Source organism: Microtus ochrogaster, chromosome 7 (genome assembly GCF_000317375.1).
Source record: "Microtus ochrogaster isolate Prairie Vole_2 chromosome 7, MicOch1.0, whole genome shotgun sequence".
In the NCBI taxonomy this organism is placed as follows: Eukaryota; Metazoa; Chordata; class Mammalia; order Rodentia; family Cricetidae; genus Microtus; species Microtus ochrogaster.
The window spans coordinates 27656694-27673946 of record NC_022014.1 but is presented as its reverse complement, the minus strand read 5'-3'; the positions used below and the strand labels follow the sequence as shown (position 1 = coordinate 27673946).

Sequence of the window (17253 nt, the reverse complement as noted above, 5' to 3'; positions counted from 1 at the left end):
TCCTCAGTGTCACCTTCCGAATGGTGCAGTCATTGGGGACCAGGTAGAGGTGAAATGTCACCTCCTTGGGATTGAAGTGATAGTAGATCAGTGTGATGGAAGTGATGGGGATGAAGTGTCCCAAACCAGGAATCATTCTCAGTAGAACTCCCACTGGGGAGAAGCTTGGGTTTTCCATCACTGCGTAATGCTGTTCCACTCTGGCTGGAGTTTCTAGGACCATCCCCTGTTCTTGAAAGTGGGCCACACGGAACGAGGAGATGTCCACCTGTCCCTCTGTGAAAGACAAATTCAAGATATATAGAATTAGTGTTTTCATTGAACCATGCTTGGCTAGGAAAATAGCACTTTAGGGTTTAGAATGATTGTGGTGGTTTGGATGAGATGGACCCCTATACTTGGTGGAACTGTTTGGGAAGGACTTGGACGTGTGGCCTTGTTGGAGGAATTGTGTCACTTGTGGGCTTTGAGATTTCAAAAACTCATGCCTATATCACTTTTATTTATCTCTCTTCCTTGCTGATGAGAATGGAAGATCTCAGCTATTGCTCCATTGCCAAGCCTGCTTGCTTTCTGCCATGCTCCCTGTTATGATGGTCTTGGAATCAGTTATTGAAACAGCATACTTCAATAAAATCTTTCTTCTATAAGTGGCTTTGGTTATGATTTCTATTTAGTTTGTATTTATTTTTGATGTTTATGAGAAAAAAATCTCTGACCAAAATTTGAGTTTTATTAATTAACTTCCAGTGGAAACACAGCAGAACTCTCAGCTGTTTCTTCATTATAAGTTCACCATGCCAAGTAGGTGAGTGTGAGCTGCTGCCAGTGGTGACTCTTTCAGACTGACCCTTTTGGAAGCATTTTAACTTTGGCCCTATCTAGTTGATAGAAGAGCATTCACAGTGGAGTAGAAGTTCTTGGTTGGTTTCATTCACAGATTCTGTAAGGAATACAGCCTCAGAGGCCTCTGTCAGAAACTTGACAATCAGTAGGGTCTTTGAGGTGCTGCCATCACCAGCTTCAGTGTCTTGGGATTGGCAGTGTCCCCTAAATTCTTAGTTGTGGAATAGAGTGTTGCTGTTATGAAGGAGAACTAAGAGTCCCTTTATCCTCTGAAAACAAGCTGGATGGATCCCTGGAATTATTAATATTAAATGTGAACCTGATGAAATGTAGAATCAGCTTAGATGTAGGCCTCAAGACATGATAGGAGGAGGTTATCTTGCTTAGATCAATTGAGTACAGAAGACTTACCCCCTGTGTGTAGCATCATTCTGTGGACTAGCACCCAGGTCTGTGTAAAATGCAGAAGGTCATATGAGCATAAGCTTTCACTGTTCTTTGCTCTCTCTGTTGGCACAAGTATGGCAGGTGCCACAAGCTTCATGTTCTCAGATGTCCATGTCATAATGAACTGTTCTTTTGGACTGTGTGGAAAGTAAATACTTTCTTAATATTCTTTGGTCAGGCATTTTGTTTGAGCAACAAGGAAAATAACCTGAACAGAAAATTGATTCCAGGATTCAGGTTTTTGTGTAATAAATACAATCATGTGGTTCTTACGTCACTGGAACTGTTTTATGGCTGGAATGTGGAAGAGTTTTGTTCTTAGGACTAGGAAAGCCCTTCCATGCGGAGAGCAGAGCTTATAGTGACATTTAGGTGTGAGCAGGAAGACACAAATGCTGTGAGTGACAGTGGGGGCCAGTCCACAAGACTTTCAGAGAGTAGCAAGGTTTCTATTGGGAACTTTAATAGGATCCATTCATCCAACAGTTTAGCCAAGAATATAGATTTATTGTGCTAATATGAATATGAATTTAAGCATAAATGACTAATTTGGCAGGAAAAATTTCAATACAGAAAACATTCAGAATAGTTCTATAAAATTAGCTGAAATTGTTAGAGATCAGCTTCACTGAAGGGAAAGCTGTCCTGCACAGTAGCAATAGGAAAGGTGTCCTGAAGCCAAAATCTAACTCTTCATGGGCTCATCTTGTGAAATTACATATTCATTTAAAGGCAGAAAGCCTTAAGTTATGGTGTTTGCTTTTTCACAAATGCAAATGCCCAAGGAAGTGTTTCCCCATTGTCAGCACATTTTATAGCTGTGGTCAGGGGTAGCCACACCTCTAGCTGTCAACAGAACTTGGCAGTGTCATCCCTATAGTTTTAGCCATAAAAGATGTTAGATTGATGGGTCACTGTGTCATGCTGGACAGTTCCAGATAGCAGCTGAGTCCAGGCAATGTGCCCAAGTCAAAGATCCTGAGAGTTCATTCTATGAACCTTTGAAAGTGTAGCCTCTGGTGGAAGGAAATCTTTGATAATGGGGAATCCAGACCCACACTTTTTTTTCTGCTAAATTAAGTTTTAGGCAAGGAGTAGAGAGATGACCTGTGGAAAGGGTATGTGAGCTTCATGTAGTAGAATTGGAGGGGTGGATCTAACTATGCCCTTTGGAGTCAAGTGAATGACATCATGAGTTCCTTCACTGAATATGCAGCTGCAGGATTTGGTATTTTTGCTGATGGAGTTTTGTTTGGATGTGGTCTGATCATTCCTTGGTAAGCCCCGATTCTTCTATTTTGGAATAACAATGTCTAGTCTATGCTTGGGTGTCAAGTTGACAATGGGTAGAATTGTCATGATGAATGCCACTTGTCACCTTGATGTGATCCCTGGTAATGGAGGCACCAGTCTGCAATCCACCATTTGTCTATTCTTTCAGCACTGAGTTTACTTCCAACTTGCATAATAATAAGCATTATTCACTGTATGTCTTTTATCAGGGAACATTTCTATTTTTTTCTTAGGTGATTGCTTGGAATCAGTAATTACCAAGAAATAAGGCAATGAAATTGCCCCTTTATCAGGTTATACAGTTTAGAATTTGCATCAGTGACATGCTAGTTAATAGTTTCACCCATTAGGGTGAAATAGGGAGCCACACCGCCCTGAAATGCCCTATGTGTGACAGATCTTGGCCTGGAAACCCTGATTTTCTCTAAGTCAGCTTCAGCCCCAGCACCAGACTCTTGACTTGCCTATGCTTTGTGCTGTGCCAATTTTCACAGAATCCCAGAAGATGCTGTACCTCTCCAACTTCCCTTCTTGCTAGGGAAACTCTAGTCATGACCTTCTCAGGATTTGAGGGGAATGTGGGGGCCTGGACTTCCTTTGTTAAGACCAGAAATTTCCTGAGGCATCTGAGATGACTTGGTAAGTTTTTCTATTTCTTTTCTCCTTTTGGGATTTGGGAACAGGGACTCACTATGTATCTCTAGGTAGAAGTCATCCTACTCTTTCCCAGCCTTCAGAACTCTGGGAGTGCCGATGTGCCACCACCTGTCCCTGTGACTGTCCTTCCAGTACATATTGTTCTTCTATAAACTTTAACAGAATCACATATATTTAATTTTCCAATGGTATAGTTTTCTGATCTGAGAGTGGGAGTAAAATGGTCTGTAGGGAAGAAGCTTGAGTGCTGACTGGGGAAAGTGTTTTTGGGGGACCAGGAGCTCTGTGTGGACCTGCTGGACTGGCCTCCTTAGAAACACTGGGAAGTCATCATCTGGGTATCAGTGCTCCTGTGTCAGGGTCTGGAGTGCAGGACCTCATGAATTTATGAATGTAACCGTTGTTTTTCTTTGTTTTGTGAGTTCTTTTCAAACAAGTCCTGCTTGTTTTCTTCATCTTCATTTGTTTTCTTCTTTGGGGCTTGGCATTAAATGTAAATATTTTTAATCTGAGGGATGCTTTGCTTGTTTTCTATTCATGGTTCTCATATCAGCTGGAACTGTCTGCATTTCTACTTTAGTTTTTATGACTTCTTCAACTGTCAGGTCTTCCTTCTTGGACATACTCCTCATCTTCATCACCACAAACAAACACCATCATCCTTTGCAGTGAGCTGGATTCTCCTGGTCCCTGTGGTGGGCCTGTTGTGCTCCATGAATCATATGAGGAAATCAGTCTTTTTCCTTTTGTAGGCAGAATCTGGATGTGTAGTCTAGGTTGCACTTGAATTCTAAATTCCCCTGCTTCTGTCCCAGAAGTGCTAGGATTACAGGCATATAGTAATACTTTCTTTATGAGATCATTCACTGAGAGCTTTGTATTTATTAAAACATCTTCTCTTTGCTCACATGCTGTGCTTGTTTAGCTTGTTGTTCTTGTGGGAGAGTCTCTGACTCCTTTTCTCAAGACCATTTTCCTCCTGCAGGGTTGCCTTGTCTACCCTTGGTATGAGGGTCTGTGCTTAGTCTTATTGCAACTTGTTATGCTGTGTGTCTTTGATATAACTTGGGAAGCCTGCTCTCTTCTGAAGGGAAACAGAGGAGCAGTGGATCTGGAGGGGAGGAGAGGAGGAGAACTGTGATAGCAGAGAGAGGGGTGGGTGCAGTATGTATGTACTGTGCGAGAGAAGAATAAACAAAAAGAAAAAAACCTCTGAAGGAATCAGTTTGGAACACTTTATGAGTCCCACCCTGATTTCTTAGGAAACGCATCTTCTGTTGCTCCAGTTCTCAAATACAATCTGGTGGCCCCATTTTCTCCCTGTCTGCAGTTGTTCAATGGATTACAGTGTTGGTAGACACTGGGTAACAATGTTCCTTGTTAATTTCTTTAGTCTTACTTTGCAGCAATCTCTTCAAATTGCTCAATTTATTCTCAGTTCCCTGCTGGGCCCATGAGGGACATGGTGTGTAAAGAACATTTAATAATCACCAGCAAATATTGCTATTGAGGATATCACTTTCCACTCAGGGAAATAGTCATAAGGCTGGGAGACATGTGTTTCAGACAAGATACACCCAACAAGAGGGGATGACAAAACATCTCAGTGTCCACCCCCATAATCGGCTCTGCCCTGCTGAGGAAGCCACAGACCTTTCCTCATCACCATCACCCTGTACTCTGCTATAGGACATGGCAGGTCCTCCCATCACCACCACCCGACTCCCTATCCTTCCCTTGGTTACCTTGGAGATCCACAAAGTGAGGGAGGTACACAGCAGCCACAGCTCCCTGCTCAGCCTTGATGTCTAACAGAGGCCCAGCCACCATGTGACTGTCCTGCAAGGGCGTCTTGTCCAGGTGTTGGCTCCAACTACAGAATCCAATCTCAATAGTCACTGCCCTTGTCACCACAAAGTGGAGTCCTATGCTGGGACAGTGGTAAGAACCATTCACAGGGAACTGGACTCTAGAAGAGAGAGAGGCAGACACCAATGAACAGCAGCTCTGCTCTTCCATAAGGTGCAGACCCAGGGCAGGACTGGGGACTCAGCAGACTTGAGCCAGATGGTTCTGAGTTCTGGTTCCACTTCTACCTGTATGTGGATCCCTGGCTAAGTCACTTAGCCCAGATCTGTTCATATATATATATATATATATATATATATATATATATATATATATATATATATATATATATATGGATAATGACAATGCCATCTTATAGATCTGTAAGTACTGAGTGATCTAGAGCAAAGTTTTGGGGCTCCAGCTAGGACCATGCACACTCGCCAAAGGCTCTACCACTGAGGTCCATCTTCAGTTTTTAGACTTTTTGTTCCTGAGGTATATATTTAAGGATACCTATGAGAAAGAGAAATGAAATATAATGAGGGTGTTAGTGCTGTTTATATTATGAATAAAATAATCTGCAGAAAACCAACAATTAAGATAATAAGCAAAGCTGAGCACAGATGTGTAGATGGAATGAAGGACTCACATCAGCTCTGTTGATGTGGTGATGGTGTGCTGGTCATGGAAGACGAGGTCCTGTCTTAAGTATGGGGGAGGAACAGTGAAATGTTTATGAGTGAAGACACCTGATGTCCTGGACTCACACTACTGTGATAGCGTGAAAAGGGGGAATGTGAGTAGTTGAGACAAACTTGGAAAAATGATTGCTGGAACTGAGCGTTTGGACATGGAATTCTTGTGCTCTTCCGTTTTGCACGTCAGAAAATTTTTTATGATAAAGACCCCTATTTTCATAACAGCCCAAACTTCTTATTCCAGTCTTGCCATTGCCTCCCTGGTTGGTGAGGGGAGGAGGAGACACAGTAGAGAATATACAGGTGCAATCTGTGGGGGTCCCTTGTGGAAAATGTGCTTGGTAAAGACAGCCTTTTTCCAGGCAGAGCTCACTCACCGGTACAGGTTCCTCTCTCTGTCAATCACCTCAACAGCAACAGGCCCTGTAGGGCCCCAGAAGTCATCTTCAGTCCACAGTGGTTCCACACACTTGTCTCTTGAAGAGGCAGGAGAATATGGATCGAAGGGAGCCAGGGATGCCAGTTGTGAGTACTCCTCCTTGCATTCCTCATCAGACTCGTTTTCTAGAAAAAGCCAGGCAGTGGTCACGCTATGTCTTCCCAGCACTCCCTAGTACTGGCTCAGGGCTCAACTCTTTTCTAGGTTGCCCAGCCTAGGCCTTACCAGGAAGCGAGTCTACAGACTTTATCACTGTTCCTGAGGTTACCTACACAACCCAGGGATGATATCCCTAATGATGGTTATCTAATATTAGGCGCTCTGGAGAAGTCCTATAAAATACACACACACACACAGACACACACACAGACACACACACACACACACGAAACACTACATGAACTTAGCATGTTGCATATGTGTGTGTGAAAATAATAATTAAATAAAAGAGATAATGAATTTGAGAGGGAGCAGGGTGGGGCTATAAGAAAAAAGTTATTCTAAAATATGAAAGGGAAAAAATTTTGTTCTTAAGTTTGGTTTCTTGGGTTGGAGAGATGGCTCAGTGGTTAAGAGCATTGACTGTTCTTCTAGAGGACCTAAGTTCAATTCCCAGCAACCACATGGTGGCTCACAACCATCTGTAATGAGAACTGGCACCCTCTTCTGACCTGCAGGAATACACGGAGGCAGAATGTTGTATACATAATAAATAAAATTTTAAAAAGTTTGGTTTTTCTTAGGAAATTACCTGCTCCAATGATTTAACAAGGTTAACTTTAATACTCTTATGATTAGGGGTTAACAAACCTCATTGAAACACAGAGAGTCGGGGGCGGGGGAGAAGGGAGAGGGGGACAGAGATAGAGACAGAAACAGAGAGAGTTACTTGTCTATATTTGGCTAATGTTTGCCAACCTCAGCTGGCCACTTATTTTTTCAAGCTGAAAACAGCAGAAATAATAGTTTTGAGTGCAAATAGTTACATAAAATCAGAAAAATATACTCAAATCAAGAAGTTAAACTCACGGACCATGTGCTGTGTGAATTTCTTAGCCACACTAGACAGATCTCGGCCTCCGATGGCTGCAGAGCCAGAAAAACGCAAAGGAATGGCCTTTGCCCGGCAGCGGAAGCGGGCAGCAGCACAAGCAGGCAAGCAGCGGTGTCAGGGAGCAGGGCTGGAGCTGCTGCAGCGAAACTGGGAGCTGGAAAGGTGGTTGCAAATCTGGGAAGCAGCCCGCAGCTGAGGGAGGGGATCTGGGCTGGATGCAAGTGCACAGGCCGGAGGGGAGCCGAAGTGTGTAACGGTGGCGAGGAGCGTGGAGATAAAATTTAATAATTGAAAAATGGGGAAACTCATGCTACCCGAGTGGAAGGTCCGAAGTCCAAAGGGGTGGGAAGTCCAAAGGGGTCCCATGGGCACCACGCAGAGAGCGCAAGCACCTATCTACCCCAGTTTATCTACCTGGGCTCCAGGCAGGCACACCCTAGCCATACATGATCGGCTGAGCTTCCCCATCAGTCAGAGACCCACAGAGCCTACAGTATCAGGTATCATGTCCCTTACTCAGTTTCTCTCCTTTCCACTTGATATGTCACAAAGCATGCCATGTGGATTGAGCATTTGCTTTGAAGCTGTTGTTAGCTATTATGTTATGTTCTCAGACGAGACACCCCGTCCGTACTTAGAATCAATGACAAAAGGGAGAATGCCATGAAATATTATTTTAAGATGTGTTATATTTGTTATGCTATGGAACATTTGTTTTAATGATGCAAAGATGGGCTGAACCCTTTTTTGGTGCATTTGTTGAACTCTGTGAAGCTGTATTATTTTGTCCGTCTATAACACCCCATTGGTCTAATAAGGAGCCGAAAGGTCAATAGAAAGGCAGGAGAGAGAACAGGCAGGGCTGGCAGGCAGAGATATAAGCAGGAGAAAAAGAGCACAGAAGAAGGAACTAGAACTAAAGGGGAAGAGGACACCAGGGGTCAGCCATCTAGCTACACAGCCAGTCATAGAGTAAGAAGTAAAGAAACTATAATAGAATAGAGAAAGATAAAAGTCCAGGGGCAAAAGGTAGATGAGATAATTTAGGAGAAACTGGCTAGGAAGAACCCAAGTTGAGGTCAGGCATTTACAAGTAATAATAAAACTCCCTGTGATTTATTTGGGATGTAGATGGCAGGTCCTCAAAACAGTCAATGACACACAGCTACATTTTAAAGAGCCAAGAGTAAAACACAACCAAACACAGAGGCTCACATGTGAAGAACCACCATCCATGTCATTAAAAGTCCCAATGCCAGCTGCAAGCTCAGCTTACCTTGGGTTTTATATCCAGACTCCTCAGAACTCCCTTTATCATCAAACAACTTCCTATAGTCTGATTTCTTAATTGGTCTCCAATATCCATACCTTGAGCTCATTCGTGAAGAACCCACAGAGGATGGCATTACTGCACCTGTAAATGATGGCCATGGGAAGGGACAGTGATTGTGTGATTGTCAGAGAGGCAACAGTAGCAGTCAGGGCAGCAAGGCCGGGGTCCTACCTGCTTATCCACATACCCTTCTCCACAGTGTTCTGGAGAGAGTGATGCTCTTACAGGTGCTGCAGGAAGTGATCCTGCGCTGGGACCATTAAGTTGACACACCTATGCTGATCTACTCTAGTCCTAAGTGTGAGTCTCCATTCTTCTCTGAGTCTCAATTCCCTCCCGTGGGTCTCAGAGCTTCTACCCCATGGGGATAGGTAGGCTCTTACTGTGTAGTTCAGGCTTGCCTTGAGCTCCTATTTTCCTGCATTAATTTCACACTTTCTAGGATTATAGGAATATGTCTACAACCAGTCGTCATATGTTTGAAGCCTTTTGATTTTCTTAGTGTTCAATCTACAGCTTCAAGATGGATATAGTGTCCATCAGACGTAGTGGTTCAGAGATTCTTGGGGGCCCAGGAAAATATTTCAAATAACAGCTGACTTATCAAGTGGCATCCTAGGGAGGAAGGTGAGAGTCTTTAAAACAAAGCTTTGATAAGCAATGAAAATGAGCGTGGAAGTGTGGGATGGAGTGGAATTGTTTTAGTGGAGCAACTTGGAAGAAGGGAATAGTGTGGAAAAGAAGTGAAAGGAGGATACTGTTGGCAGCGTAGGAGCAACCTTTCTTGGGAGAGAGATATGAACAGTAGACTATCTGATGCAGTATCAGTGGAGTCTTCCTCAACCCATGTGCACCGGCCTTCTTGCGTGCAGCCTGAAGATGAGAGACCTGCACATGATGCTGAGTCAGCAGCAAAACATGGGCGAGCAGAGTCGATGCTCCGATACCGAAACTGAGACACAGTCTGTGCAATGTCCTTTCCTATAACATGCATTAAATGAGCTAAGGTGACAACTACAGGCGATGGCTTTTGATTCTGTATTCATCATTCTCAAGTCTTTAAGTGGGGTGGGAAGAATGGAAAAGAAGGGAAAGACAGGGTTAGGTGTGGGCAGGACCTTCACAGAGTAGCAGTAGGAGGACGGAGGAATAAATATTTCCTCAGGTCCCATTATTCTAAATTCCAGCCCTGTGTCTGTCTTTATATGTTGTGAGCTAGGCTAAGGTAACCTCTTTCTCTAGACCTTCTGCACTAGAGAGCGGTAGCTACTTTGATGCTTGAGAAGAGGCAATGGTGTAGCCTTGCTAAGCTGAAATAAGGGAAGTCAAGCTGAACCTGAGGCAGAAGCCTTCTCTCTGCTTGGAGTCCATCTTCATGGAACGTCAGGACCTGTATGACCCCTGGAATTTCAGAACCAACTTATATTTTGAGCTGAACTCTGGGTGCCATTTGGGCTAGGCTCACTGCTGACCCCAGTGGGTTCCAGTTTCTTCATGTGTCAGAGCCCAGGGGCATTTCTAGCCTGTAACTCTTTGCACTCTATCATGGCTCCTCTGGTCTATTTACATTGCCTGTCCCAGGGCCCCCATACAGGGGAGGTTCACCTGTGAAGAACCATCATCTATGTGAACTAGGGTCCCATTCCCAGCTACCAGCTCCACTTACTGTCACTACAGTATCCAGACTCAACAGATCCACATACACCATGCTCAGAATCTAAAGTCCAACTTGGTCTCCGACGTTTATGTTCTGAACTCAGTAGTTGTGAGGATCCTTGGTGGGTGTTGGTATCCACATAGGGCGTGATCGTTGAGCCTGGGGGAAATGATGAAGAAAGGGCCATGGGCAGGGGTAGTGATTGTGTGATTGTCAGAGAGGCAGCAGTAGGAGTCAGGGTAGCAAGGCTGGGGTCTGACCTGCTTACCCTCACACCCTTCTCCACAGTGTCCTGGAGAGAATGCTGCAGGAAACAGTCCTGCACGGGGACATGAAGTTCACACACCTGTGCTGATCCACTCTAGTTCTGTGTGCCAGTCTCTATTCTTACCTGACCCTCTATTCCCTCATATAGGTCTTTGAGTTTCTATTCCACATAAATAGTTAGAATCTGACTGTAAGAATGGCCAAGATCAAAAACACTGATGACAACTTAAACTAAAAAGGTGTAAGAGAGGTGGGGCTCTAAGGTTCTCTTAGGGGTTTCTGCTTGCCTTCTGGTTCCAGGCTCTCCTGGGCCTGTGAATCTTTTGGACAAGAGATTAGCCTAACCATGGAAGCCCAGCAGGCGGGCTCAGTGGTGATGGAGTCACAGTAGTGGTTTGGGGTCCTTGTTGTACTTACTTATCACTAAGTCCTTCTCTGCTGGGGCTTTGGTCTGCTGTGGCTCCAGATCCATCTGCTTTCTCTTGGGGTCCAAGACCTGTTGACCCTTTTGCTGAGCCTCCTCTGTGCCTCTCGCCTTCTGGGACTGGACTTCTTCCATGGCCATAGAACCCTCAGAGGATGCTTGACTGTGCAGCTTGCACTGGTCCCGCTTTCGTTTTCTCTTCTGTCGCTGCTCCAAGTTTGAGAGCAGTAGATCCTTGTCTCTACCAGCCATTTCTGCTGGGAAAGGGTGTTTTACTGGAACTGACGGAGGACTGGAAGTAAAGCAAGTGTAGAGCAGTATCTACAGCGACAGATAGTGCTCTGGTCAGAGCAACTGAAGAACTCGGGTCTCTCCTGGGGATAAAGACTGTGTGTCCTGGTGCAGTGTTTGGGCTTTATAGAGCAAAAGAGAGAACTCTGGGAGGAAGTTTTATTGGTGGATATGTTCTCTAGAGCTTCATGAATGATGCCTGTGGATGTTCTCTTTACTGCTTTGACTTTTCTATCAGGCAAGTGCTCTGCTATGCTGAATTAGAGGTTTTTCAACTTGTCTAAGGTTTGCTATTTTAGGTCATTAAGGTCATTTATCTGACCCTGAGGACCAGTAAAAGGAAGGGGGGGATGTATTCTCTCATTGGCTGCTTCCTGCAGGAGGGGAATGATGGAGGTGGGGCTAAGCTTTATCTCTTGGGTTTAAAGGGGAATAAGTTAGGGTGACTTCATAAACCAGAAAAAGAGTTAGCTTGATCTGCTGCAGTAGATCATGTGATTGCTGTCATTCATTCCTGGGGAAATCTGTGAAAACAGATAATAGACGGAGCTATAGTAAGTAACATGACACTGAAGACAGAGGACCCAGTTAGCTTTTAGTCAGGGTAGCCATTGTCCTAGTATGGACCTAGTGATGGCAGTGATCCATGAGGAACTTGTGTAAAACTTTAAAGGACAGGGAAAAATGGAAGGATGAGGATAAGGAGGAATGTAGAGATCAAGGGGAGGAGCCAGAGTGGGAGGGAACCAGAAGCCCATCTTTAGGAAGATGACTGTCACTGAATCTTTGTCTGGTACTTAATTAAGTCTTGGGGCCCTGTCAAACAGCTTGGATTTGTTGGTGCAGAAGCAGCTGTATTCCTGGAGGAGGGCACAGTTCCCAACACTAGCAGCTGACAGCAGATCTAGGTTTCTGACTTTGGAAAATTGCAAGAGCAAAGACTTGTCTCAGGCCTAGCCGTGGTGATGGAGTCGGGGAATGGAAATGTGGGCATTTGGAGAGTGGAGGGTGGGGAAATGTAGGGATGGGGAAGCAAGAAGATGGAAGGATGCAGGACATGGAGCATGACAGCTGGGAGGATTAGAGGATGCTAATCAAGGGAGAAGGGTTGGGGATGGAGAAAAGGGTGTTGGGATTACAGGGACAGGAGCAAGAGAGGATAGGAAGACAGGGATGGAGGATCCAGGGATGGAACGAGCAGGGCACTCAGTACTCTGTGTTTCTCAGATTCTTCCTTTTCTAGTGTCCCACTCTAAGATCAATCCTTCAGCCATTACTGTGACAGAGGGTAGCACAGAGGGGGAGTCAAGAGCTCAGTATGAGTTCAGGCTATCCCCTGTGAAGGAATTTAGAAGTCTCTTGTCCATGGGTACCACACAGGGAGAATAATCCAGAGACAACGAAGCTGGAAGGACAAATTACACAGAGAAAACCAAAGAGCCACATGGACAAGTGTGGGGCATTAGAGTGACCCAAGGCTTTCCCAGAGGACCCCCAAAAAAGGACAAAGCGAACATTAGTTCTCCAACCTTGTCCAGGAGTGAAACTGGTGAGGCTGGCCTGACACTGGAGCCCGTGCCTCGGAGGAACTGAAGTTGTAGCTTCTGGGGACCTGACTCTTCTCCATGGACTGTGGTTTTCAGTCGTCAGGCCACCGTGTCTAAGGGATCCTGTGTTCTCTTAGCACACTGACAGCTCTCTTCTGACCTTGGCTGTCCCCTACCATCCCTCAAATAGCATAAATGATGCTGTACTTCCTAATAAACGATGCTTGGCTGATATCATCAGTTTACGCAAGAGCTGTCGTTTCTGTCTTCTTTGTTTCTCATCCCCAGTGCTCCCACTTAACTCCTCCCCATTCATGACCCGTATTCCTGCAGCTTCATGCCAGACAGGAGAGAGGAGGGTGCAGGAAAGGCTATGACAGCAGCAGGCACATGAAGCACACAGGTGAATCCAGCAACCTCCCATCCCAGAGCTGGCCTGCAGACTCTCCAAGCAGGGCTGGAGCCTGGGCGCTGGCTCTCAGGACAGGCCCCCATGTCTGCTATAGTATGCCTTAGTGCAGTTAGGCCAGCACTTATCTTTCCCACACCTCAAAAGTTTCGGTGGCGTCTGTTGGTCCGACTATTCACTTGTTCCTCCACTTGGCCATCTGGTGTGTGTCCCTGGCCGAGGCTCCTCAGCTAGAAATCATGCTCTTTAAAAGTGGTAGAGTCTGGCTCCTCCAGGACGCCAGGCATGAGAGTCTGCGCAGATGTTCATCCTCTGAAACCTGATAGTGGAGGTTGAGCAATGTTCAGCTCATTTCCTGTTGTAAAGTCTCTGCAGATGCCTGGGCTGAAGGAGGAGTCAGGCTTGAGAGCTTCTTCCAGGCCTGTAGAAGCCCCACCTCCTGAGTACAGGACTCATGTCTGAGCCTCACTTCCCTCATCTACTGAAGTGGGGGACCCCCCCGGGTTTGCCAACAGGTTCCAGTTCAGCAAAAGCTCCCGATCTCCCAGATTTGTGCTCTGGGTCTCTGTACTTCCTCTCCTCCCTGTAGCCTGCCCAGTTCACAAGCTCTTCATTTTAGGAAGTTGCTGGCAGGCCCCAAACCCTGGGCTTTTCTCACTCCTGGACTCTCCTAAATCTCAAATCTGGCATTTGACTCCTGCTAACATCTTTTTTTCCTGTAGGTGTGTGGAGTCTGTGCATGTTCTTATGCATGTGAAGTCATATGTATGTGCATGTGTGTGACATGAGAACGTATGAATATGGTTAGTCTAGCTACTTAGATAGCTGGGGGACTTCCTGTTTCCTCCTCCTGAGCTCTGGGCTCACAAGCCTGTAGCCACGCCCAGCAGGCATCTGTGAGGATGCTGTGGGTCAGAGCTCAGGTCCTCATGCTTGCATAGCGACTGCTTTACCCACTGAGCCATTGCTGCAGCCCTGACACTGGCTTATAAACAGATCTGTAATCTGACCCTTCTCACTGTGTCCAAGGAGACTGCTGGTCCAGCCAGCATCCTGGGTCTGTGCTCCAGCTTCCTACCTCTCTCTTCCTGCTGATGCTTCATGAAGCCAGAGTCACAACCTAATATGTAAATTACCTCCTTACCTCTCTCTTGCAATCCTCCCTGTCTCGCTCTGAAAGAAACCCAGGTTCTTTTCCCTGGGTCTCAAGGCTCTGCATGGCCTGACTCACCTCACCCTGCTCTATTTCTGTCATAGGATCCCACTTCTGGCTCCTCACTCACCCTGTTGTGGGCTGTCTGTTCTACCTTCCTACTGATCAGCTTTCCTTGAACACACCAGGAACCTGCTCACCCCGGAACCTTTGCACTGGCTTCACCTTTCTCTTGGGATGACTTTCTCCTAGGCAGAAGCTCGCTACCTACTTGCTCTCTGAAGCAGCACCACAGTCCCAGAATTTACCCTCCTTTATGCTTCTGTTTGTCACCTGTTGCCACCTAACGGCACAAACTTGATTTCATTGGGTAATTGAATGGAAACTCTTGGACAGGACTTAGCTTGTTTGTTGGCTGGTATGCCCCTTGGGCCCAGGCTAGTGCCTAACTGACAATATCAGCACAGAGAGGCTCACAGTCTCTAAAAAGTGATTATTCCTTTAATATTAACATATGTGTGTGTGTGTGTGTGTGTGTGTGTGTACATGCACACACACCATTAATCACATGTGCTAGTCATAAAACATTCAGGAGTCAGTTCTTGCCTGCCACATGTACAACCCTGTGATCCAATTCCGGACATAAGGCTTGGTGGCAGCTGCCTGCTGTGTGAATGTCTTCCTGGGAAAACCTGATGATACAGGAGGGCCATGCCCACTGTGGGGTGCCACTGATTGGCAGACAGTCCTGGCTTGTATGAGAAAGCAGGCCTAGCAAGCCCTGGAGAGCAAGCCAGTAAGCAGCACTTCTCTGTGGTCTCTGCTGCAGTGTTCTGGCAAATGTTTTTCTTATGCACTGTAGTTTGATCATTCAGACCACTTCAACTCCCAACCACAAATATTAAGAATTCTTCTTTCTCCATATCCTCAGCAGCATTTGCTTATTTACTTATTTATTTATATGGATAGTCATTTTCACGGTGCTGAGACCCTGTGGTGGTTTGAGTAGAATGGCCCCCACAACTCAGATATTTGAATGCTTGCCCTCAGTTTGTGCAACTATTTGGAGAGTGTTTGAAGGATGTTCTTCTTAGAGGAGGTGTGTCACTGGGGTGGCTTTGAGGATCTGAAGCCCACACAGGTCCCAGTGTTTCTTTTTTCTTTTTTGGGTTTTCAAGACAGGTTTCTCTGTAGCTTTGGAGCCTGTCCTGGGACTCCCTTTGTAGACCAGGCTGGCCTCGAACTCACAGAGATCCACCTGCCTCTGCCTCCCGAGTGCTGGGATTACAGGCATGCGCCACCACCGCCCGGCATGGTCCCAGTGTTTCTAGTTCTCTCTCTGCCTGCAGCTTGTGGATGTGAGCTCTTAGCTACTCCTCCAGCACCATGCTCCCAGCCATGATGGTCACGGACTCCATCCATGATCTCCAAATGACATCTTTTCAATTTCATATGGTCCCATTTGTCAATTTGTCCCATTTTATTAATGCCCTTAGCTCTGCAAGCATCAGGAAGTGTTTCCCCCTCTTTCCCTCTAGCAGATCCAGGGCTTTGAGTCTTGTGTTGATGTCTTTGGTGCATTTGGACTTGCGTGCTCTGCAGGGAGATAGGAGAGGATTGTTCTTCTACCTGCAGGCGTCCAGTTTATTAGCACCACTTGTTAGCAAGGCTTTCTCTTTGCCAGTGAATAAATACTTTGTCACCAATGAGTGTTTTTGTTTGTCATTTTACTTTAGAAGAGCAACAAAAAAAATCCCCTCATTTTTATCATCTGAAACTTTTTACATCCAAAACATTCTTTTCCAATGGATTGTTTTCAAGCCAGAACTCATTTGATAAGTTATTAAAAATACATAAAAATGATTTCAAACTGTCTTACTATAGGGTGGAAACACTGCCAGGATACTTGATTAATTTACTGTAAAACATCATGTTAAGATTGATAAATCTTAGTCTGTTTTGATAAGTCGTGGTCCCAGAACTCTGAAACCACACACACTCTGCATGTTCTTTGTAGAATCATTTCTTGAACTGTTTAGACTTGGACAAGAGAAGAAACAATAAATAAAAATAAATTTCTTGAGTTTAAATAATCTGATGTTTTAAATAACACTTGGTTCTATACATTTGCACACTTAGTCTGTATCTGCACTTAGCATGTAGCCTCATTTGTGTACGCTCAAATATTTGTTGACCAACTCTTGTGTAACTTTTCTTGGGAGAGATGTAAAATTAACACTTGCCCCTAACTTCTGAACTTTCCAAAACACAAAGACTGACTCATTAGCTAATCTTATTGAATAGAAATGCATTTGTTAGAGATTCCTCATGGAGCCATGGAAGACCACAGACATTTCCATGCTGACCCCAGTTGCGTCTCCCTCTTTTCACCAAATTTTGACTCTGCCTCAGAATTAATGTAACGTTGGATTCTACCACCACCTAGTGTTAACATAGCAGAGCTGACCCAGGCTCACAGTTTTATGTGTCTGCCTTTGACCTTGTTAGGGTTCTGCTTGTTGAGCAAATACTGTCCATCTTGGGAGCATTGCCTTGTTTCCTGCAGGATGGCATGTTGGATAGCCGCATTCATCCTGCTGCAGGATGGAGATGACAAGGATTCAGAGGTCTGGGTCATTCTCCAGCTGGTGCAGAGTTCAGACCAAGCATGGCTGCTATACCTTGAAGGAAGCATACACACTTGTTAAAACATACTTCCTGCTGGGCGGTGGTGGCGCACGCCTTTAATCCCAGCACTCGGGAGGCAGAGGCAGGTGGATCTCTATGAGTTCGAGACCAGCCTGGTATACAAGAGCTAGTTCCAGGACAGGCTCCAAAACCACAGAGAAACCCTGTCTCGAAAAAGCAAAAAATAAATAAATAAATA

General features: G+C 45.3%; 1 protein-coding gene across 1 annotated transcript in view; it reads right to left on the bottom strand.

Moving 5' to 3' along the window:
- Window positions 1-17253, bottom strand: part of LOC102001620 (NACHT, LRR and PYD domains-containing protein 1a-like) — a 148433-nt gene that overhangs the window by 8152 nt on the left and 123028 nt on the right. The window contains exons 12-14 of the mRNA XM_013347045.1: window positions 6170-6268; window positions 4989-5212; window positions 14-276 (exon numbers count right to left, since the gene is read on the bottom strand). Coding sequence (XP_013202499.1) covers window positions 14-276; window positions 4989-5212; window positions 6170-6268 — 586 coding nt within the window. The remainder of the gene's footprint in view (window positions 1-13; window positions 277-4988; window positions 5213-6169; window positions 6269-17253) is intronic.